This window comes from Idiotropiscis lumnitzeri, chromosome 8 (genome assembly GCF_059441095.1).
Source record: "Idiotropiscis lumnitzeri isolate Australia: NSW breed Sydney's pygmy pipehorse chromosome 8, RoL_Ilum_1.0, whole genome shotgun sequence".
Lineage (NCBI taxonomy): Eukaryota > Metazoa > Chordata > Actinopteri > Syngnathiformes > Syngnathidae > Idiotropiscis > Idiotropiscis lumnitzeri.
This window is the reverse complement of record NC_142398.1, coordinates 6,271,441-6,295,719: the sequence shown is the minus strand read 5'-3', so window position 1 is coordinate 6,295,719 and position 24,279 is coordinate 6,271,441. Positions and strand designations below refer to the sequence as shown.

The 24,279-nt window shown below is 38.7% G+C and overlaps 2 protein-coding genes, 5 non-coding genes and 1 pseudogene across 8 annotated transcripts; 7 read left to right on the top strand and 1 right to left on the bottom strand.

Annotated features, from left to right (window-relative positions):
* The first annotated feature begins 198 nt into the window (after positions 1–198).
* frg1 (FSHD region gene 1) lies at positions 199–8,118 on the top strand. The gene is made up of 9 exons (XM_088303869.1): positions 199–367; positions 953–1,020; positions 1,139–1,261; positions 4,988–5,045; positions 5,127–5,241; positions 6,145–6,249; positions 6,332–6,423; positions 7,804–7,914; positions 8,037–8,118. The coding sequence occupies exons 1-9, from the start codon at positions 309–311 to the stop codon at positions 8,071–8,073; spliced, it is 768 nt and encodes a 255-aa protein (XP_088159995.1). The 5' UTR covers positions 199–308; the 3' UTR covers positions 8,074–8,118.
* Positions 8,119–10,271: 2,153 nt separating this feature from the next.
* LOC148331871 (small nucleolar RNA SNORD49) lies at positions 10,272–10,343 on the top strand. Its single transcript, XR_015844959.1, has one exon. It is a non-coding gene; the product is annotated as a small nucleolar RNA SNORD49 (small nucleolar RNA).
* A 408-nt stretch (positions 10,344–10,751) lies between these two features.
* Positions 10,752–10,823, top strand: LOC148331870 (small nucleolar RNA SNORD49). The gene has a single exon (XR_015844958.1). It is a non-coding gene; the product is annotated as a small nucleolar RNA SNORD49 (small nucleolar RNA).
* Positions 10,824–11,414: 591 nt separating this feature from the next.
* LOC148331869 (small nucleolar RNA SNORD65) lies at positions 11,415–11,485 on the top strand. Its single transcript, XR_015844961.1, has one exon. It is a non-coding gene; the product is annotated as a small nucleolar RNA SNORD65 (small nucleolar RNA).
* A 154-nt stretch (positions 11,486–11,639) lies between these two features.
* LOC148331866 (uncharacterized) lies at positions 11,640–14,023 on the bottom strand (annotated as a pseudogene). Its single transcript, XR_015844625.1, has 6 exons — positions 14,006–14,023; positions 13,343–13,530; positions 13,138–13,228; positions 12,991–13,049; positions 12,584–12,815; positions 11,640–12,392 (listed from the first exon to the last, which is right to left on the bottom strand). The product of XR_015844625.1 is annotated as an uncharacterized LOC148331866 (transcript).
* On the top strand, positions 11,674–11,744 carry LOC148331868 (small nucleolar RNA SNORD65). Its single transcript, XR_015844964.1, has one exon. It is a non-coding gene; the product is annotated as a small nucleolar RNA SNORD65 (small nucleolar RNA).
* Positions 11,934–12,004, top strand: LOC148331867 (small nucleolar RNA SNORD65). The gene has a single exon (XR_015844963.1). It is a non-coding gene; the product is annotated as a small nucleolar RNA SNORD65 (small nucleolar RNA).
* A 359-nt stretch (positions 14,024–14,382) lies between the features above and the next one.
* Positions 14,383–24,239, top strand: asah1b (N-acylsphingosine amidohydrolase 1b). Its single transcript, XM_088303868.1, has 14 exons — positions 14,383–14,542; positions 14,651–14,697; positions 16,183–16,273; positions 16,358–16,444; positions 16,533–16,611; positions 17,462–17,536; positions 17,640–17,685; positions 18,517–18,661; positions 19,184–19,238; positions 19,504–19,585; positions 20,415–20,546; positions 21,016–21,139; positions 22,344–22,400; positions 22,484–24,239. Exons 1-14 carry the CDS (start codon positions 14,474–14,476, stop codon positions 22,571–22,573), a joined length of 1,179 nt encoding a protein of 392 aa, XP_088159994.1. The 5' UTR covers positions 14,383–14,473; the 3' UTR covers positions 22,574–24,239.
* The last annotated feature ends 40 nt before the right edge of the window (positions 24,240–24,279 follow it).

The following is a 24,279-nucleotide window of genomic DNA, read 5'->3' as shown; positions in this document are numbered from 1 at the left end:
AGTCAGTAGTATACAACTGAACTCTATGTAGGTTAGACTATAGAGCAGGAAAAAAGATGTATTCAATCGATTGTGCCATTAAAGATAATCATCATTAAATCAAGAAAAACTTAGTATGATAATACAGCAAGTCTTCGACTAAAAGAAAACTGGGTGTTATATTGTCTTTTACACTAACAGCAAATTATGGGTTTAGTCGAAGTCGAAATTGTGTTTGCTTCTGTGGCCACCGTAGTTGTCAAACTTCCGCTTTCGCCTGCGTAGCCGTGCTATCTTGCTAATTTGATAATCGTTTTACTTTTTACACAATGGCGGAATATTCCAGCGTTAAATCGACCAAATTGGTTCTGAAGGGACAGAATAAAGGGTAAGTCAAGACATCTCGAGGGTGGATAGAACGGCGTGCCTTAAAGTTTCGGTTCGTTTGGGGCTTTAGCGATTTGTGCTAAATGCTAACAGGCTAAGGTTGTAGTGGTGGATATAAACAAATCATTGCACTGCAAATTGTTTTTCTTATTAGATGTGTTTTACATGTGTTTATGTCACTTGTAATCTGCTAACCATTAGTAAGCAACACACCAAGAAGTGCAGTATCGAAGGAAATTGATTAATTCATTTTATAAATAAATATGCGAATATTCCCTGAACCAAAATTAAATTTAATGGATCCATGTTATTGGCGATATCATTCATGTGCCACAATGCGACACAATATGAATTTGCCGCACAATTAATAGAATTCTATTCGACTTAGTTTTCGGACCACTTGTCGTCTCTAAGTAGTGTAGGTTTTTTGTTTTGTTTTGGTTTACCATATTGTGAGGATAAGCGGTTTTGAAAATAATTGGATGGATGTTCAATATCCGTGAATAAACAAGAAAATGTCATAGCGTAAAAAATGGGAGAGAAAGCTGCAATTTCCAATATGTACACGTAATTCTTTTATTAACAGGAAAAAGAAGAAGGACAAAAATAAGAAGAGAAAGGCAGCAGATGACGAATCCAAACTGGATGTTGTGGGTATGTGCATGTCCTATTTATATTTTAGTATGGATCATTCCTCAATCTTGACGTTTCACATCCAGTCGCGTTTTATTAAATGTGGATTAAATTTATTCTTTTTTTTTTTTTCCGCCAGGCGGTTGGTGGGCCATCCGCCATTTTGCGGACATCATGGGCACAGTCGCCATCGAGATGCACAACAATTCGTATATCCACGCCCTGGACACAGGGCTTTTCACGGTTGGTGCGCCGCACCCAGGTGAGGCCGCGGCATTTTTATTATGGAGGAAAAAGTCACAAATGCTGCTGTTTTGGTTAGCAACATGGTGCCAACATGCTCAGCAATAAACTCTTGAATGCCCATGAGTACAAACAGGGTTCGGGGTAAAAGGGAGGCAATTAAAAAAAGTTAGGTGTTTATTCAAACAGTAGTGTCAAGAGGAAAAAAAGTTTGTTTCAAGTTTGTTTTCCATTCTACAGCAATCAGCATTAGAAGATAGCTAAATTTGATCAAAATTGCAATTCCTGACAAAAGAATGAAGAGTTTTTTGTAAAAGCACTGCCTTGACTTTAACATTATCAGCAGCTCCTGTCCGGACTATACCCTTGACTCATTCCATGTAGCGCAAGTCGTCATTAATGTAACGGATAGAAAATGTGCACTACTTGTATTGTCCCTTATTGTTTTCATGCAGTCATGCAAGGCACATCAACATATACTGTACCTTTAAGGAATTCTATTTTCAAATAAATCTATAAATAAAGTTGGTTGATCACTTGCACTCGTTTATTCTATAAATAGCTCGCATGCTGAAAAAGTGTGGGCGCCCCTGATCTAAAGCTTTCCTTTGATATAACAACAAAAACAGCACAACAAAATGGGCTTTGGATCACAAAATATTATTATTTGCAAACAAAAAATTATTGATCTGCTGAATTAAAACAAAAGTGTGTGTGTGGGGGGGGGGGTGTTGGGGTGTGTGTGTGTGTGTGTGCACACGCACCCCCATACAAATTACCCTGTTTTTGCGTGTGGTATACACAAAAACGATGTTGTTTGTGCAAGGGAACACAACACTTCTCCCACCACATATGTGTTTCGCTGCGCTTGCAGACCTTTGGCGTGGATTTTATTTGCCGTGAGTGTCAAATATTTTACTTTGTGTTTAGAGAATGCTATAGCATTGAAAGTGATCTCTTTTGGCTAGCATCCCCATCACTTTGAGATGCATGACCCATTTGTTTTTAGCATTGCGTTTTTAACACAAATAAGTGTCTTTGAATGTTTTAAATGCAACTAAACATCCTTAAGGGGACATTTTATTTGAGGGAGGTGGTTGATTTCCCAAGTGGATGACACATCACCAGGCACACTAATAGAGCAGGCATGGGCAAACTATGGCCCGGGGGCCACATGCGGCCCGTTTTTTTTTTAATCTGGCCCGACGAATTTGAAAAAAATTAAATGAATAAACCTTGTGAATGTTTTATTTTCTAAATACTGTGGTTTTTCAAAGACATATATATTGTTGTAATGCTCATTTTTGTGGACGGGCCACATCATAGATGTGGTTTCCCTCAGAGGGCTGGTATGATTGTGAACCCATATAAATTGATTGGAAAGCCAGTTTTGAAATCAGAAGCTTGTAAGTAATTGTTCAACAATTTTTCAATTTATTTTAAAAGGGGAGGATTGGTAACAAATAAATGGCAATATCTCATATCTCAGTGTTGTTAAAAGTGAAGAAAATATTCTAGAAACAGGAAGTTGATGCAGATGATTTGCCCTTTGCGGGCCACCTAAAATGAGGTTGCGGGCCAGATCTGGCCCCCAGGCCTTGAGTTTGACACATGTGCCTTAGGGCATTTCAGAGTACATGTTAGCACACCCTGCTGGTCAAAGTTTAAGACTAGTATGCTCCAAATTGACTGTGACGAATACGTTACGTGTATACGTTTTTTTGGTGATTGTGCAGGAGAAAGCTGGACAAAAGGGCGGCTAGCCACAATGTTGCATTCATGTTATTACAAGGAAGAAATATCACAGGTTTGGACAACAGACTGCAAAAAAAAAAAAAAACACACTGCCCAAAGCACAACACTCACATCTCTCGAAACAGCCATCTGATTGGATGAGGCTGATTGGCTCCCAGAATCCATTGCTGTAATCTTTTTGTGTTATTTTTATTTCTTTTGCGCATATGAATGGCCTCAGAGATGCATGTTTTTTGTTAATTTTATTTCTTTGTTTCATTGTTTGCTTGTATGCTGTTCAGAGATATTTTTGGTTTTGAGTTAAAACCGTGACTCTAAGGAGTGTGGTGGCCAGTGACATCACTCCCTGACGTTGTCAATTAGCTGTATTGTCATGAGAGCTCATATTGCATCTGAGGTTTATTATTTTTTTAGAACGCCTCTTGGGTTTTTTTTTTGTTTGTTTTTAATAGTCTTTGACCGGCGTGTGAAATCACAGACGTACCCATAACACTGTACTTTTTTTTTTTTGAACATTGAAAATTACAAACACTTACAGAGGACAGCAGGTACTTGGTAACAGCATGTCAACCAAAATAGATATATGAAACAAAAAACAAGAAGGGGATTCATAAGTGAAAAAACAACAACATCCAAAAAAAAAAAACAATTGGCATTTCTATTCAAACGGAAAGAAGGGAGCATAATTAATGAGTACCATTCAAAATGATAAATATTTACGAATGTACATATCATCTTCGCATAGTTACATGTTTCTATTTTCTTAAGACATAAGAAAAAAACCTTTTAAAGTCAATCATAAATGCTGGGAAGGGGGGTTTACTATTTCTCCATTTGGCACAGTGTATGTGGTATTTACCCAACAACAAAATAATGTTCATTAATTCAGACACAGAAAATTCTACATCATCCAGAAAGAAAATAATATGACATAATTCAAATTTTGGAATATTATAAATTTTCAATGACAGCCAATTACTCATATCAGTCCAAAAGCATTGAGAAATAGGACAAAGCAAAAACAGATGATCCAAAGTTTCATCATCGTTATGTCAGAAGGAACAACTCTGTACCTCAAATTGAAATATTTTCTTAAGAAATTCAGTGGCAGGGTGAATCTTGTTTATGATTTTGAAATGCATTTGTTTTACCTAAGGCAAAACGGGCCATTTTTTTTTTTATAGTTTATTGCATCTGAAATGCTGCCATTGACAAAGATGCCTTGCTCTATATGAGAGTTAGCATGCGCGGGCTCACGTTGCATTTTAAGTTGTTTTTTTTACTTTAATAAACAATAAATTCAAATAAGTATTCACCAGTGTTTTTGTGACTTAATTGTCAATGCCAAATAATTGCTGGATTATTTGAAAATTGTGTTTAAAAATTATTTGTTCGACTAATCGACTAAAGTCGATAGATTAATCGGGAGACAAATAATCGTTTGGGACAGCCATAAAAGCTGTTGTCTACAAATCCAGCTTTGCAATGTCTAAATGCAGACGTCAGACGGATTGGCCAAAGAGGGGTTGAGTCCAGGGCAAGGGCGGAAGAGGGGCTGGTGTAGGGGAAAAGATTTTGCCGCAGGGCTGATAGCGGCATTCAAATTATTCAATTTTTTTTTCTTTCAACAGCGCCGCAGATTAATTCAGCATGCGTTTAATCAGAGGAGCTGGAAAACTGCCGGGAGACTCAAATCCCCCCAATTCCCCAAGTGTCTCCTTCCTCACATCCTCCTCTTTGCCAGGGGCTCAAAGAGGACATCAGCTGGAATTTACAAGGAGAATGAGGACATATTATTTAGCACTTTTTCCCAAAAATAATTTCATAACTCCTGCACACAGAGAGGATGGTTTTGGTCCAAATACATGAAAGAAATGGTGTGTGCGTGTGTGTGGAGATATATATATATATATATATATATATATATATATATATATATATTTTATTAATTATTAACTTGACTATAATATATGTTGTTATTGTGTTTCAGAGGACGAAGGGCCAGACCCACCAGAACAGTTCACCGCAGTCAAGGTCTCGGATAGCAGGTGATCTATTCTGAGGTATCAACCCAAAGTCCTGAACAGAGTCCTTACTCTTTGTCGTTGGTACTGCAACTCTTTTTTCAGGATAGCTTTGAAGTCTGGCTATGGGAAGTACCTGGGTCTCAACGCTGACAACCTGGTGGTGGGCCGCTCCGACGCCATTGGATCCAGAGAACAGTGGGAGCCCGTTTTTCAAGAGGTAGCTAACTGCCCCACTGCCAATACCTAATGTTAAGGCTACTTAGCGCCTTTGAGGTTTTTTTTTTTTAGGTGATTAAACCGCCTTTGAGGCTCTTTATCATTTTAAGGGAACTGGGTTTTGGTGAGGTTTTTAGGAGATTAAGTTGACCCGGATTCATTGTTGTCTAGTGTTGAGTTTGTAAGGTGACTAAGCATCTTTGAAGGGTCCTGGAGTGTAAGGCAACTTGTTGGGGCTCTTACGGCTCTTCTTTGTTGTGATGTGTTGAGGTGTTAGGGCAACTAAGTGTCTTTGAGTATTGCGTTTTCCGGGTAACTTAGCATCTTTGTGTTTTTGATTGTTGACCTTTTAAAGTGACGAAGCATCTCTGAGTTTTCAAGGCAAAAAAAAAAATGGATTGTTGAGTTTTGAAGTTTTAAGACGAGTAAGCATATTTGAGTGTAGTAATGTCTATCAATGTTGAGTTTTTGAGGAGACCAAGTGCTGTTAGGTGTTGGTGTGGTTTTAAGGCAGCTATGATTTTTTTTTAGCATCTTTGAGTGTTGAAGTTTTAAGGTGACTAAGAGCGTGTTGTTGAGTCAGAACGTTGACTTTAGTAGGTGACTCCATGCTTGATTTTTTTTTTTTTACATTTTTAGGTAACAAAAATATCTTCTGTCTTTTCTTTATCTGAGTGTCTTTGAATATTTGTGGGTTGAGGGACAAAGTTTTTTTTCAGTGTTTTTGAGAGTTATGTATTTAAGGCAGGTACTTCCATGAGTGTTTAGTTTTTAATGCATGAGTTTATGATTCTTGCCTTTTTAGTATTTAAGTTAATGAATTGTCTTTGATGACATGTTTTAAAGTCAACTAAGTGTCTTTGAGAGTGAGAGCATAAAACAATGGTGTTTCCTCGTGGATCAGGGCAAGATGGCGCTCCTTGCTGCCAACAATTGCTTCATCTCATACAGCGACAGCGGCGACATTGAGGCCACGAGCAAAATAGCGGGCGACGGCGAGATAGTGAAGGTGAGGTGCGATAATAGTCCGTTCATCACAACCCCTCACGTGGCCTGCCTGCTTTTAACGGCGAGCGTCTGCGCCATTGCAGATCCGCTCATGTGCGGAGCGAGACGTGAAGCCTAAAGACGACATTGCAGACGAGGACAGAGGCAACGTCAAGTCCTGCGAGCTCAGTTACGTGTAAGTATAGTGGACATTCCCGTTGATGGCATTTTCTAGTGTTTCTATAGGTTTGATTTACAAGGGCTGTTTCTTTATTCATAATTTACTTACAAATTGCTCTTGACATGATTGCTGCTTTTATTTCCATATTGCTGGTCAGCTGACTTCGCACAAACCCCATTTTACACTGTACTCGATTTGCCCCTGACTAATAGACTTGGATTCACTTTAGTGCATGTCATCACTTTTCTCATTCTGCTCGTTATTTTGCTTCCCTGTTAAGTCCACATAAACTTTTCAGAGTGCAGCTATCAGGATATATTTCGTTTCAAGCTTGCAACATTATATTCCAGCAGTTATTAGTCAAGATGGTCAAATAATTGCTCAATATTTTGGTTGGTGTCAGTATTGTATGTAGTTGAGCTCAGGTTCAAGGTGCTACGAAAGCCTAAAAACTACTTTGGAATGACCTCGGACAACTTTGGACACTGCAATGATTTTGCTCCCTTTTTCTCTGTATCAAGTCAACACACACACATGCACATCCATACAAACTTGACACCATCTTGACAAGCAAATTGCATCGTTTCATTCGCGAGCACTCTTTCAAGATGACGCGCGCCAATCAAGACACGCATCTCATGGAGTGACCATTTTTGCACACCTCGTCTTCTAGCTTCTCCTTTTTGTCCGCACACGATCTTTTGTTTGTTGTGATGTGGATAATAGCAAATAGCACAACTCGACTCGCAACTGCAAAATTAATTTGGGGCGGGGGGGGGGGGGTAGTGGGCAGCCAAAATTATTCACCAACTATTCATTCCTGCGCTGCAGCAGTTTATAGCAGCTTGATCAAATGGGAAAGAAAAATCGCACAAAATTTGAAGACAGATGCTCTTTATCGCATGTGAGGTAATTTATATTAAATACAGAACCAATTTCAGATGTATTACAAACACTTTTCATATCATTGGCTGACGGGGCGGTTGTGTTGGCGTGCTATAATTTCTGCCAAGCAACTTGATTGATTGCATGACGTGAATACAGAGACTGAATGTGAACTAGATTTTTTTTTTTAATCTTCTCTTCTTTCATATTCAAAAATATTGCATGATTCAGTTTTTCCATTGGCCAATGGGGGCAATTATGCCTTGCAACAAGTGATCACTTGAATGTATGATGTCAAAACTAAGACAGTCAAAAGGAAACTTTTTTTTTTTCTTCTCTTGATTTGTAAAAAAAGGCAATGTTTGCATTTCACATGTATGAGCTGACAAGGTAGTGATTTTCAGCGCTATGAATTGTGCCAAGCACCAAGGGGCAATGCGAACTTTTGACTCGAAAACCAAGTTTTCTTTTTATCTAAATTATTTTTCTAATGAAAATGTGACTTGACAGGAAGAAGTTTCAGAGTTTCCAGGACCGTCGCCTGCGGGTGAACGAGGAGGAGCCGTCCATGCTGAAGAAAGCCAGATTAGACGGAAAGTTTCACGAGGCTTTGCTCGACAGGTACCGCCCAAACAAATGTCTTCACCACCCCACACGTGTCACTTTAAACTTTTATTTTTTTAACATTGACTTGTATTTGTGATGCATCTCATGATGTTGGTATATTTTTTCATCATTTACAGGAGGAGCAAAATGAAAGCAGATCGATACTGCAAGTGAACAGTTTTTTTGTTTGTTTGTTTTTTAATAAACATGTTGCGCCCATTTGTGTATAGTGCATCATTTATATTTACTTCAAAAATGTACTGAAAAATATTATTTTATAAGTTGTTATGAGTGTATGCTTAATCATGGGTGAAACAAATTGGGTGGTCTAAATGTCAAACATCTCTTCAATGCCATTTCTCAAATTCACAAAAACGCAAGTGTCTTTACATCACTCAATGCATTGAGTAGAAACAAAATGTAAAGTTATTGTGTAGCAAGACGGCTACAGTGTACAACTGGTAAGCACGTCCGCCTCACAGTGCAGATGAGCAGGGTTTTATTCTGGCTCTGTCCTTCCTTTGTGGAGTTTGTATGTTCTCCCGTGCCTGCGTGGTAGGTTAATGGGACACTCTAAATTGTCCCGAGGTGTGAGTGTGAGCGCGGATGGGTGTTCATCTTTGTGTGACTTGCAATTGGCTGGCAACTAATTCAGGGTGCACCCCGCCTACTGCCTCAAGATAGCTGGGATAGGCTCCAGCACCCCCGCGACCCTTGTTGCTAACTCTGTCGCAATAAATAATCGATAGCCTGGCGGCAATATCGATATTTCAAAACAACGCACATAATGGTATTTAATCTCTCCTATCTTGTCTGTGGGTGCGCTAATGCCGCAAACGGTTCTAAAATTGCCGGGATCAGCGGCCGGTGAAGAGTGTGAAGAATTTACAATAGAAAAAGAACTAATGCAAGAATGGCGGAAAACCCAGAAAAACAAATCAAGTTTCAAGAGTTTCCACTCGAAAGTGTGGAGACACTTCGCTTTTTACGAGACCGGTGACGGGAGAACACTGGATAAAGAGTATGCAATCTGCAAGAACTGCTTTGCAAAGGTAAAATATAACATCAACACTAGGAATCTGCAAAGCCACCTCGTTCGCTATCACGGTTACTACTCGCAGGTGATAAAAAAAAGGCGAACCAAGACAGCTGACAATCACTACTGCTTTTAAAGCTAAGTTTCCCTTTGGTGTGCTCTTACGTCTGAGCATGTTGTTCAGTTAGTGTTCCTCAAGAAGAATATGCCTTGATGTTTCCACTGGGTGGGTTAACGTAAAACACTTTAATGACAATTGATACTGACATTTCAGGTTCAGAAAGCAGTGCAGTGTCTTGGTTAACATAAAACATGTTATTAATGTTCGTGCACTTTAATTCGTCCAGCTGTAGCTACAGTGTTGAGACTCAGCAGCAGTGAGGTACTTTGTACACATATTGGCATTGAAAAAAAAATGGATGTTTTAATTTTTATGGCCATTTTTTACTTTTTTAGTCACATATCTCATGATATATTGTTGAAGAGATTTCTAATGATATAGTGAATATCGTAGACATTGTGTTTTGTGATATTATCGTTATCGTAGGCCACATATCGTCACAGTATCGAATCGTGAGTACACTTTTATTCTGAATCTCGCAATCTCCGCTCCTCAAACTTTAACCTCCTCAAGCCAGTGAGGACCAATTTAAGGACTGTGGGACGTTTTTCTCCGTCGCCCCTGAACTGTGGAATGCCAAAAGCAACACAGTCCGTCAAATCTTTGAAGAGAGGGCTCAAAGTTATCTTTTTTAGTAAAGTCTTTTTAACACTGTGTCTTTTTTTAACATTATTCGACGACTACCTGTTTTTATTACATCTTTGAGTTCCTAGCGAATATAAAGTGTAATGTAAATAAAATCCATTATTATTGTTATTACGGAGGAAACTGAGTGGTGACAAAATTGTTCGTCACAAGTAAGCTTTGTTTTGCCAAATTGCATCATTTTTTTACGTAAACGTCTACATATTTCTGTTCGGAAATACAGATAAACGGGCTTCTTTTATTGCTGCAACACCGGAACATTGATGTGACGTCATATGTATGCGACCGGAGCTATTTAATGACCGCGCTGTCCCTAGTCCGTTCTTTTCCACATGAACACTCAGCTCGCTTGTCTCTTTATGATTGCCAGATGAGGAAACGAAGGCATGAGAAAAAAAAAGAAAGTGCGACTTCCACTATCTAATAAATGATAGTCCAAAGTCGTAGCTGGTCGTGTGATATAAATGTTCAACTTTAGCTGCCGAAGTTGAACATTTTGTTGAGCACGTGGACCGACGATGTGGAGGTGAGCCTTTTTCATTTTCCTCTTGAATGAAGTGACGCGAACGTGGCTATGATGAAAATTGTGAATAGGAAGTGCCGTCCGATGCGATAACTGACGATATTTATTTGTCACTGTTCTGAGTCACCATGGGAACAATTTATACGTGCTGGTATTCGTAAATTTGTCTGAGAATGAATGTCTCGATTGACCTCCCACAGGTCACGTGTCCGGATGGAGAACCTTCCACAAAATCGTCGTTTAAAGTTAGGAGCTACTAGTGTCGACCTGGAAGGTATTTAAAAGTTCAACTTTAGCTGCCGAAGTTAAACATTTTGTTGAGCACGTGGACTTGACGATCGATTGCGTGACACAATGGTGGGCGTTTGCTCCGGCCAGCTAAAACTTAATTTCACGTCTTTGTTCTCAGGTGAACGTCGGTTCGTGAAATGTCGTTTTACGTCATCACATAACACCGAGGTTGACGTTGCAGACTATGTGGAGGTGAGCCTTTTTCTTTTTCCTCTTGAATGAAGTGACGCGAACGTGGCTATGATGAAAATTGTGAATAGGAAGTGCCGTCCGATGCGATAACTGACGATATTTATTTGTCACTGTTCTGAGTCACCATGGGAACAATTTATACGTGCTGGTATTCGTAAATTTGTCTGAGAATGAATGTCTCGATCGACCTCCCACAGGTCACGTGTCCGGATGGAGAACCTTCCACAAAATCGTCGTTTAAAGTTAGGAGCTACTAGTGTCGACCTGGAAGGTATTTAAATGTTTTTATTTTGTTCTTCTACTGAAACCGCTGGATTTGCCGGCAGATTTTCTGCGTGACTATTTTCTGAACGTTGTGTACACTTGAGGTACAGGCTGTGAAGATTTTCACTTTTTTGTTTTTAGTTTGCTGAAGACTGAAAGTCATCGCCACCTTTGCTGCTCAAATGCTGCAGGTAAGCTGATTCCATTTGTCAAAATATAGTCACATGAGGCGTTAACCTCCCTCTGCTGTGATGTCATTCAAGTCAGATGGGCAATGACATCTGTTGCAACAACTGCTGACTTTTGATTCCAAATTGGAAATGTATGTTGCCACTTCCTCCTTTGACTTGTGCCTGTTGCTTAGGTGCCAATCCCCCACTTAAATCTTGAGGAGCCGAAGATGGCAGGTGAGTGTCACTGTTTTTTTTTTTTTGTTTTTTGTCTATTGGTGTGTTCTGATGAAATGGCTGGAATTACCGGCAGATTTTTAGTGGTGACACTCACTTTTCTGAACACGAATGTAATGTGCCCAAAAAGGGTGTCCGACGGCACATTTCTTGGGAGTAATTGTGACTTTTCGCTTGTGCAGATTGGGGAGGGCCGAACTGTGACCGCCATGCTCGAGTCAGACGGTGCAGCCATCTCAAAGAGGGAATTGGCGGGTGAGAGTCACTGTATTTTTTGGCGTTTTTTTTTTTGGTCTATTGGTGTGTTCTGATGAAATGGCTGGAATTACCGTCAGATTTTTTGTGGTGACACTCACTTTTCTGAACACGAATGTAATGTGCCCAAAAAGGGTGTCCGACGGCACATTTCTTGGGAGTAATTGTGACTTTTCGCTTGTGCAGATTGGGGAGGGCCGAACTGTGACCGCCATGCTCGAGTCAGACGGTGCAGCCATCTCAAAGAGGGAATTGGCGGGTGAGAGTCACTGTATTTTTTGGCGTTTTTTTTTTTTGGTCTATTGGTGTGTTCTGATGAAATGGCTGGAATTACCGTCAGATTTTTTGTGGTGACACTCACTTTTCTGAACACGAATGTAATGTGCCCAAAAAGGGTGTCCGACGGCACATTTCTTGGGAGTAATTGTGACTTTTCGCTTGTGCAGATTGGGGAGGGCCGAGCTGTGACCGCCATGCTCGAGTCAGACGCTGCAGCCATCTCAAAGAGGAAATTGCGTTGATGCAAAGCTGTGAAGTTTTTTTTTTTTTCCTGCAACATGTCCAAACTTGCGAACTTTTGAATAAAAACGCATGGAAAAACTTTAACTTTGCCGTATATAGACACATAATCACTCATAAATGTCTCTGCACGCTCGTACCTGTTTGACAAGCGATCCGGGGTGGCTTCCTCTCCGATCGTCTGGTCTAGATGTCTGTAGAAACCGCTCCGATCTTTTTGTTTCCCCACATCCAAAGCGGCTGGTGGGGGAAAAAATAATCTTAAGCAGTTCTAATCGGCAAAGAAAAAAAAAAATTTGGAAATTGTTGGGTGTTACTGATTCAAAGCCAGAGCTGGACATGAAAGACTTGTTTTCATTATTTACTTTTTCCATAAATCAGAGGGAAAAAACTCGGAAATGGAAAAGCGAGCAATTTGCGGTGGGCCTCACCTTCAATGGCAGCTTGGCGCCTCTCGCGCTCCTCTTCGTCCTTTTACTCCTGCAGCTTTGCTTATAGGCTGATGTGACGTATGTCTCCTTGTCTGCGAACTAGCCGCCCTCCGCCTCGCGCTCCCTCTGGATCTTGTGCTCCTCCCGGCATGCCTGCTCCTTCTTACAGCAGTCTACTGCCTTCAGGTGATGAATGTACTTGGGCTGCATGTGAAAAAAAAGTAGTCGCTCACTGGAGTTGCAAAAAAAAAAAGGTTTGAGTAATGACGTGACCTTGTCTGCCCCTGACATTTTTTTTGACTGTTTGCCAGCCTCTGATTTGGGATGTCATACACTTAATCTCCAGCTGAGTTTGTAAACGCACATCAATAAGCAGCCTGTCAACACGTCACAAGGGAAGACAACACCAAGGAGGTCTCATCGTCTTCTTGGCTGCTTCTTTTTGCATACTCTTGCAGACAGATGTCTGATTCAAGACAATCTTTCATTTAAATAGCATTTTTAAACCGAGAGATTTGGCATTCAACGTTAACATTTATGGGGAGTGATTGTGCCACCTCATCTGAATTCTCGCCAAACACGGAAAGTTTCCGGAGACTTGTTGGCTTTGTCTAGCATTTCTTCTGAGGCAGGATTAGGCCGTAACTAAGTGAATGCAAAGGACACTTGTCAAGAATAACCAGAAGGTCCAAAACTCAGCAAACACAAATATCCCTAATACAAAAACAATGTGCAGTCTATTTCTAAAACAATCGTTACAAATTCTCAGTTGAAACGTGACATTTGTGCTTGTGGGAGTAAGGAAGCACACGTCCAATAAAAAACTGAAAAGCAGAAGTGCACACGTTTAGCCCACTACGCTGGTTCTTTTTCTCTTTTTCTTCACTAGGCTCGTTCTGGTGATCACTTGTTTCCTTTTTCTTCTGCTCCTCTTTTTGCAGTTCTCTCTTTGCACATCGTTAGCTGAATTAGCAGCAGGGACAGTAAACTATTTCTAAGCTGCTTCGCCAAGAACAAAAGTAACGAATAGCTGATCAATTCGGGTTTTACATTTTTAATATTTTAAAATCCTAATATAACCCAAAATGTCGACTTGTTTTTATTAGGATGTTAGCTTCGTGTCGTCACTTCTCGTTCACCAACGGGTCAGTGAGTGAACGAGCTGTACTGCCATTCTCGTTCTAACATTACTGCTACATGTTTTTAAGATGTCCTTTATTAGTCCCACAATGGGGAAATTTGATATAGCAATGTAAATCCAAGGAACATCTTGGTGGGGATTTTTTTAGGGGGGGTAATAGTACGAATCTTTTTGATGAACTGATTCTCATGATTCAGTTCACTTAAAAGAACTGTTATGCCCATCACTACTCCACGATGGCGTTTAGACGGGCGTCTGATTTCACATCGGTACAATTTTACCCAGCCGTATCCGCCCATGTGGCCAAAACATAATGTATCCTTGTGATTATTAACTTTTAAATGAATTACAACCATAAATTTCCGAATAACTACGGTGTTTTATTCACTATCAACATTGGTTCCCCCTCGGTGTCGCATCCGCAAAATATAGCAAAGTAACCGCTTCCGTGTGGAAGGTACCATTGAAGGGTGTTATAGTACTCATACCGAGTATATTATTTGAAGAAATATCGGTTGAATTTTCTAACCTACAAATTCTAAATTGCTTGTATGAAGTTAAAATATCTGTAGAACCGTTTCCTCTCGTCACTTTGTGCAAGAAAACGTTTATTAACATTTATTGACGTCCGAGTACACCCACCTGGTGGAACGTGAGTCGGCTATGCGTGTCAAAAAAAAAAAACAGACGCTGACCCACTCTTTAGTCGTTTGCAAACAGCTTGTCTTCAGTGTGCACATTTCTACAAAATGGACCGCTTCCCTTTTCTTATTTTAGCCGCTGTATTCGCGGCCACGTCGTCACAGTTTGTACCGCCGGTAAGTTACATTCGTGTGTTTGTCTCGTTGACGAAGTGAGAAGACATTGTCAGGGTCTCGTCAAACTTAAATGTAAACGGTATTTCCCCTATAATGATTTCTTTGCAGTATACAGAAGACTGTCGGATGGGAATGTATCCTCCGAGTGGGCCAACGTAAGTCACATGAATGTGCTAACGTTGTTTTTGTTGTCATAGTATATTATACACACACGCGCGCGTGTTTGTATATATATATAAATATATATAATGGAAATCAAATATAAGTAAATTCCCTAATCGTGAAATTTCTGTTATTTATAACACCGAATGTAATGTAAATATTATTATATATTGTTAGATTTTATATGGAATATCTATTGTATTAATTTAAATTAAGTAAAAATGCACTGAAAGGGTGTAGGACTAGATAAATTCTCTACTTCTTCCTACTCCCTATTGAACATGTAAACTGTGCTTATGACCTTCCTTTTTCCCTTTCTTTTTACTTTTAAATCGTCTTCGTATGAATATGTTCATTTCTGTTCTGTGTATATGTTCAATAAAAAAATCATCATCATCATAGTGCACAAAACAACGTATGAAGCGATGTCATGCTTGTTTTATAATTATTGCGCCATGATGCGTTCAGGATCTGTTTTGGAATAGTGCTTGAAGTTTACCTTCATTTTGTGCAAACTAGAAATGGAAAATGTGGCAAAATATTTACAGTGAATAAATCATTTTCAGTATTCTAAGCTTGCCTAAAGTCAATGGTCTGGTGTTGAGTCGACGCACTTTCTGAATCGGGAAGAGCGAGCGAAAATACGGATGCTTGTATTATTTACGGACTGTAACTGAAGGCAGCACACCTTTTTGGAAATAAAGCTACCAACAATATGATTGAAATGATGAAATAATATAATACTGAAAGAGCTCGTTAAAAGTGCAACACAAAATTGGTGTAAAACTAGAAAATGATTTATAATAGAAAATGAAAGGTCATTCTTGGGAATGAGTACAGTTATATGATGTTTAGTTTAGTTTTTGTTTAGTAATGTTGAATTTATTAATTTAAACAAGAATAGAGTTAGAATTGAATAATTATTATGTCCAAATGCAGCACGGAACAGTGAAAATGTGATACGACAGCAATAAACGACTACTACTGAGGAAAATAATTGAGGATTTTTTTTGTTTATTCATTTGATTAACTTTTTTCCAACAAGTAACTTTGATTCAAATACAATTTGATTAAAATTTATTAAAATCTGAATGTGCAACATGAATAAGAATGAGGTGTGATTTATTTATGATTATTATTTTTAATTATTATTATTATTTTAAAATGTATGCTAAAACGCGCCATCTAAGAAAATTATTTGAAAATGAATTACAGTGGATGGACTCCAGCTATTTGTGAGCGGCCTGGCCGGTGAATCGTAAAAGTCCGCAGATAATTGACGGCCATTTTAAATGCGTTGAGGTGTGCGTGTGTGTGTGTGTGTGTGTGTGTTGGGGGGGGGGCATACTATAACATAAATGCAACAGAGCAGAAAAATGATCAAAACTGTCATATTTTTTATTGACATACTTTACCTTATTGGAATGTGTTGATTGCAATTGTTCCAAATATTATATTAAAGCCCAATTGCAATTCAGGTTTAAAAGCTCCGTTAGCTGGTATACTGTGGACTTGGACTTGCCGCCCAAGGACAGATGGACATCTGTGATCACTGACAAAAAGACAGAGGTGCAATGTTTTTCGACAGCCATCGTCATTTTTCTTCTAGTTCGTGTCTGACTCTTGTGTCTCAATGTGATGTTTGCATCCAAGTTGGCGAGCATGATCCAGGCTGTGCGAGACTTGGCCAACGCTTTTGTTCCCGGTGGGAAGCTCATCCAGATGGTGGACGTCACTCTGGTGAGGAACTTGCATTTTTTTCCCCCCTTTCAAATAAATAATGTGCATATCGTTTGTAATCCTAGTCCATTTTCATGTTGCACGCTAGCCTTTGATTGCCAACACGCTCCCGTACCCATTTGGCGACGAAATGAAAGGAATAGCGGCCGCGTCGGGAGTTCCTCTCGGTAAGCGGGCACTTCAATAGGTACACCAGATATTGCTATATTGCTGGTGAGTTCAATGTCACTTTCCTGAATGATTATGACCTTTTTAATGATATATTTGTTCTGATGAGAGTTAAGACTTTTTTATTGTTTGATGGCGACTTTTTTACTTGCTCAATTGCTGTTGTAGGATTATGACTTTTTTTCACTTGGATTATGACTTTTTGGTAGAACTACAGCAATTTCTTTCTTGTGGTTTTCCGGTCTTTTGCTTGTAGAGGTTTTTTTTGTATCCATATTATTTAGCTGGATTACCCCCACCCAGTCGAAATCCCTCCTTTTTATAGAATTATAACTTCTCTTGCGAGTTACGCCTTGTTTTTGTAGTTTTTCCATCTTTTTCTTCTCATTGGACTTGGACTTTTTTGTGGGATTATGATCTTATTTTCTTCTTCTTTTGTTTGTTTGTTTTTGTTCTTGGATTTTTTTGTAGGCTTATGATTTTTTTTTCCTCAGATATAACATTTTCTTGTTGGATTCTAACTCTTGGAATTCAGAATTATTTTGAAGTAATTCTTTTGGTTTGTTTTTTTAATTTCTTAATTTTGGAGAGTTTTGTTGAATGACTATGCCATTTTTCTTTTTCTTTTAGAGTTGGTTCTAAAGTGTTTCTCAAAATATATTTTTTCCCCCATTTAAAAACCTTTTTCTCATAGATTAGCAAAAAACTAAAATACTTTTCTGCTGGGTTTAAGTTTTGTTGTTCTATGATAATTCTTTTAATTGTAAAATTCTTTTTTTTCTCTCACTAAGCATCTCACTGGCTACTTTACATCACCTTTTTTAAAATCATTATTATTCACTTGTATAGGCGAGGTGGTCCTGTTTAACATCTTCTACGAGGTGTTTACCGTGTGCACCTCAGTGGTTGCAGAGGACGCTAAAGGTCAGACACCTCCTTCTAAAATGACTTTTATTAGTGCCCTAAAGGGAAAATTATATAAAAATGTCAAGCAATGGTTTTGCCAAATGCTTTTTTGTGTTGACAGGAAACCTCCTTCATGGTCGCAACCTGGATTTTGGTTTGTTCATGGGGTAAGAGTGCCATCTGCTTTTTATTTGGGGCAAGTAGGGCCAGTGCCCCTCGGCATCTACTAGATGGCATTGTCGAAGCATGTTTCGTCCTCTTTACCCTCACAACGCTAATAGAAAGTTTGAGAGTTCCACAGTGTTGTCTGGCGTTGCGTATTCAAAGGAAGCCGCTGTGTGTTTCATTGAAGTATCATATTTTTTGTTTTTTTTTCCTTCTTTGTCTTTGTCTTTTTCTTTTAAATATTTATGGATTGTACATATTTTATTTACGTTTCATGGCATCCGCAACAATCTTCTTCGTAGTGCAGGTACTGTATACGCATGTATGTGCAATATTACGAATTTCCAAAAACACATTTCTTTTAAGATTACGTGTCTTAAAATGTGTCCTATTTTGCATCGGAATGCAACCTTTTTTCTTCATAGGATTCTGATGAATTTTTTTACAATATTGCTTTTTAAATTTTTTTTTTTTACAGATTACAAATATTTTTTTTCTCGTAGGATTTGTTTTTTTTACTGGAGATTGTGATTTTTTTTCTTTCATAGAATTAAAAAAAAATTTTTTTTTTCCTTTATGAAATTAATAGGTTTTCCTCTTCAAATATGACTATTGGTCTCATTCATTGCAGTTTTTTTCCTCATGGTGTTGTACGTTTTGATGCAGTTTTTCTCGCAAATTTACACATCTTTCCACATAAGATTGTTACTTTTTTCACGATTTTTGTTTTCTGGATTTTTTAAATTTGGTTTAGACAGTCATGTCTCGGAATCTTAGGACATATTAAGGTAGTCGTGTGTGTGTGTGTGTGTGTGTGTGTGTGTGTGTATCAGGTGGGACGTGAAGAACAAGTCTTGGGTCATGAGTGAGCAGCTGAAGTCTATAGTGATCAACGTGGACTTCAGGAGGAGCAACCGCACCGTCTTCAAGTCCACAAATTTTGCCGGTTACGTCGGCATGCTGACTGGCATCAAGCCTGTGAGTTCTTATATACACACACTGTAGCTATTAAAAGTCCACACACCCCTGTTCAGATGTATGAGATCAAGGTAATAATTTCAAACTTATTCCGCCATTAATGTGATTCCCTGTACAACTGAATTTGTGAAAAAAAGATTTTTGAGAGGCCAAGTAAAAATAAAGGATGTGTTTGCACAAGTATGCACACCCTTTTATAAGTGGGGATGTGGCTTTGCTCAGAATGAACCAATCCCATTTGAAGTCACATTAAATGGGAGTCGGCACACACCCGACATCATGAAACCAAAATTAAAGTTCAGCTGTTCTGGTTGGCTTTGTGCACATTATCGCAGTTGTTAATTTCAGCTTCTCAACAGGAAAAGCCCCAACAATGTTGCGCAGAGGCTGTATCTCACATAAATGTTGGAAGGAATTTTAAACTTGATTTTGATCTCATTTTTTTTTTTTAAACCAAAACAGATATTTGAACAGGGGTATGCAGACTTTTTATAATCATATGTATGTTGTCTCCTTTTTCAGAACATGTTCACCCTCACCATGAATGAGCGCTTCAGTCTGGATGGAGGATATATCGGTCAGTGACTTTTCTCGCAAGATTCAGAGTATTTTACATTTTATCAATAATATGGCCCATATGTGTGTATGTATTTATGTGTGTGGGCGTGTGTGTGTATTCACGTGTATATATGTTGTCGATTTACATTTTCTTGTAGAATTCTCACTTTCTATGGTAGCCAACCTTTCTTGTAATTATAACTTGCGAAGTAATACTTTTTCCCCATAGACTTCGTTGTCTTCATTTAGCATGACTTTGAAACAAATGCTATGTCGTCGTGTAGGCATCCTGGAGTGGATCCTTGGTAAGCGAGATGGGATCTGGATGAGCTTCCTCACTCGCTCTGTACTGGAAAATACAACAAGGTATCTTGAGTTTTTATTCCGAAAGAATTTAACCCCGTGAAGCTAGTTTCACTTAAGATGAAACTTACTAGAAGGCAAAAATGAGGTCCTGGAATTAAACAGAAAATCAAATGAAACCAGTTTTACTTTCCATCATGAAATTTGGTCGACATAAGCATAAGCGGCTTGGATAATGGATGTGTATTATGAGTGGAGCCACAAAAAAAAAAAAAGGTCCGTAAAGCCATTTTGGTTTGAAATGGCTATTTTGGCTTGGCGCAGCCATAATTGGCATTTGGCATTTTCAAAAATTTCTTGGAGTTGTACTGGATTCTTAAAAATAAATTTAGCCCTGGAAGCCAGTTTGACCTATCAAAATGAAATTTAGTAGGCATTTCTACCAGGAGGCGACCCATAAAAAAGTCTTACAAATCTGTTTATGTACACCTAAAGTCTGACATTTTGGTTTGTAGCGGTCACATTTTGCCAGGTCTTTCAAAGACCAATTTCTATCGCTTGAATATTTTAGAAGATTCAGCCCCTGAAGCCAGTTTCACTTAGCATGCATGACATTTGGTAGACACCTATCACAAAAAGTCTCTGGTGTAAATGCCTCAAATGACACGGGAAGTTTGCCCCTTTGGCTTGAAACACCATCCAGAATTAAAGACAGTTTGTATTGCTGTTACTAATTTGGTGAACCCACAACAAAACCCTCAAGGAGGCATGTTTGAAAGAGACATGGCAAATATGCTGTTTTGGTTTGAAGCAGAATTTCTGGGACCATTTTAGCCATTTCCAAAGACAGCTCCTGTTTGTTGTTTACTTTGACTTGCGGTTTGCGATACAGTTACGAGGAGGCCAAGTTTCGGTTGGCTCAGACGAAGCTTCTGGCTCCCGCCTACTTCATCCTGGGAGGAAACAGCACCGGACAAGGTTGCATCATTACTAGATCCCGACTCACCAGTCTGGATGTCCTCGAGTAAGTGTCACTAGTTCTTTTAGAAATTAATTGTAAATTGTTATGACTGCAGATATTTAGATATTCATTTTTTCTTGAAAATTTTTGACTAATTCTTGAATGCAACTTTTAAAAAAAATGCCTCCCACTTTTTAAAAAAAAAAAAAGTTTTCCTCATAGTTTTTCCAACTTAATTCTTGAACAAAACCCACTTTAGTGATGAAAAGTTACGTTTGCATTTTATATGTGTACGTTATTAATTGTTTTTGTGGAAACAGGACCAGTAAGGTCGTTGATTGTGCTTGGTGGAGATAAATGCACGTCAGCTTGAAGCAAAAAAAGAGAAGCACAGTGGACTTCCGTGCTTGTTCTCTTGTGAAATGTTTTATTGCTCAGTGAATGACTACATAGCACATGACTGAACGTTTGCGTTCATGTCACCTGATTTGACTGTAAACTAAAAACAAATTAAAAGTGTTTTTCTCCGCAGGCTCGATCTGAAGCTGGGCCGCTGGTTTGTGCTGGAGACAAACTATGACCACTGGAAGGAGCCACTGTTCCTGGACGACCGCCGGACGCCCGCCGTCAAATGCATGAACCGAACGTCGCGTGCCGTGAGGACAACACTGTCACACAAATTTGCTTTTAATTTCTTCATTTATCATTTTAATTCTTGGACAATGATAAATTTAGTACAAGTATTTAAATGTTGCCACAGCCTATACTGGGGTGGACGGTAAATACCTTCATTAATTTTAGACTTATTTTGCAGCTTGCGCCTGCCACCACAAGTGTGTCTTAGATGGGCTGGACTCGTACCCAGAATTTGCGATGAATAGTAGTTGTATTTTTGCCGGAAAATGTCATAGTAAAAAAAAAAAAGAAACATCTATTTTTTTCATTGTTATCAAATTGACTTTGATTTTCCTTTGTTATAGAATTGTCTTCTTAAAAACTAGGTTTGTTTCGATACAGATACCAGTATCGGTAACTGTGCCAATACTGCCTTAACTCATTCACTACCGGCCAAGTGAAGAAAAAAAAGGATCTTGGACGTCTATGTCCGTCAATGGCAGTAAATTAGTTAAAAGCTGGTACCGGGATCGGCGAGTACCAACCAGTATGGTCCCGATACCGGCTATCGACTGGTATCATGCTTCGAACGCAGCGAGCGCCAACACTGAGGGAAAATGGACATTAGTACGAAATGTAAATCATTTGGAGGTTTAAAAATAGACAATTACACAAATGTGTTTCAAATATCAATCAAATGTAATCTTATGACCCAGTGTACATGAAAAAGATTAAGATAACTAATATAAAGTGATCAGAGCATGTATGTTGTGATGGGGTTAGGTGATCATGTTGAAGATTTGACAGCCTTTGCGCCCATGGTGAATGAATAATTTTAATCAGAGTATGCAATTCTTTAGAATCACAAGAAAAATTGTGTTTATATTTAGATTTTTCAAAGGTATCGGTACAGTATCGGTATCGGCCGATACTGCACAGCCAGATAGCGGTATCGGGACCAAAAAAGTGGTATCGGAGCAATAATATTAAAAAAATAAAGAAAATTGTTTTAATAATTAGCCTTTGCTGTGGAATTCAGACCCCCCCCCCCAAAACAAATTGCAAAACATGTTCTCCTCTTAATTAAGCAGAACCTTTGTCCCAGTGCCAAAGAATAGCTTTTCTTTTAAACAGCTTTTCTATAGTATCCCCTTTTATTCTCTATTACAATGTATACATTCACACAATGTATTATTTGTGTTCATTTGGTTACGTGTCGCTCATGTGACTCTTACTGTTTAACAGAACGTGTCCCTGAAGACGTTGTACGATGTGCTGTCCACTAAGCCCGTGCTCAACAAGGCGAGGGTGACATCTTTTGATTTGGAGCACGTCTCTCTGATCTGCCATCCTGACCATTTTTCTTCTTTCTGACACACCTGCAGTTGACGACGTATACCACGCTGATGCAAGTGTCGTCGGGTACACTTGAGTCGTACATCCGCGATTGCCCCAGCCCCTGCATGCCCTGGTGAAGCCGCCACCGCCAACAACCAACTTGGTTGAGCCACGCGAGTATCCCAGCCAATACAAATCAACAATTAACTTATTCGCCGTCAGCCATTTTAGAGTGTTTTGACTGAATTTTCATGACCCATAGAATGTACAAGTACTGAACCTACCAATATAATGACTAGATTCACTTATTTCAACTGAAAGAAAAAAAAAGTGGCATTTTACTTTTGGAATAAGTTGATCGTGAGCTAAACTCTTTGTAAGAAGAAGCACAAAAAGTGAGCGACACTGTTTTCATTTTTTCTGTTGACATCAAACTACAAAACAACAAAATAAGAGAGAACAAGTTCAATAAGTAATGACAAAGGGATGCGTTCAGAAATTCACTGATTCACTTCTCTTGAGTGTGTGCGCGTGTGCATGTTCGGAGAAGCAGCACATGCTCCCCTCCTACTAACTTCTGAATGCAGTTTATGTTCTAAACCAATCAGCAGCTCGTTCTTGAACTGTTGCCATCTGGACTGCCTGACACGCTGGGTGCAGCATAGTGTCATCAGGCACTAGTTTAACACTTGAGTTTCTGAGTCGTCGTGAAGCATTGTGCGCTCAGACGCATTTCCTTAACGCACCCAATGAAATGTTTTGTGTGCGTTACTGAATCGCCGCATGACTAGAGTTAAACACCTTGACCAATACAGCAAAAAAAAAGATCACATTTTCTTCAATTTCTTGTTCATTTAATGTCTGTTGCCACTAAAAGTGTATTAATTGACACAAAAAAACATGGAATGGCTTAAATCACAATTCTTGGCATTAATATGACAGTTATGTAAAAACTGGTGATATTGGTTTGCTTTGAGAAAACCTTTTGAAAAATTTCAACTCATATGAGCTGTTTTTTGGCGTCATTAATATTTTGGTCCAAACAAATGTACCTTTAGTTGTACTTGGCTGTATATTCGTGGGTGGCAGTAAACGGTTTGATTCCAGCTGAATTTAATTGTACACAGCAATGAATGCATTTCCCACCATTTTTGATTGAATCCTTTGATTTAGTCGTTTTTATGGCCATGATTTATTCGAATGTACGTTGTGTCAATTACTGCTAATAAATGTCAGCTTGGTTACAAGCGCAGGATACCAATTATTTAAAAGCAATGCTGCCACCCTTTCCCCAATAGTTAAAAAAATAATATGCAAGCCGTACCAGGCTATAAGCCGCAGTTTTCAGTTGGAAAAAAAAAAAGAGTTGTTTACTGCATGTGCAGAACAATTTTGTACTGTGAATACACATAAGGGTACATAACAGATAGTTAAAACAGTGCCTTTTAACAGAGCAACAACTTTGTTAATTAAAACAGAACAGACCCAAGAGAAAAAAAAAATTATTTAACGTATTTTCTGAACTATAGAGCGCCCTACCAGTGAAAGAAGAGGCCACAGAAAAGCCGCACCCCTGTATTAGCCGCACTGTTCAAAATCTAGGAAAAACGTAACAGCTTATAGTCCGGAAAATACGGTACTCAAAATAAATTAAAAAAAAAAACATTTACAAAAAAGTCTGACATTCTAACATTGCTTTCTCTTAAAATATGATTACCCTTGTAAAATTGCAGCTTTTCCCCGCATTAAATTGTTTTGTTGTTTTTGTGAATAAATCCTCTTTGTGGTTTGTCATAATTAAGATGTGGTTTGTCATAATTAAGAAATAAAAGTTTCCAACCTA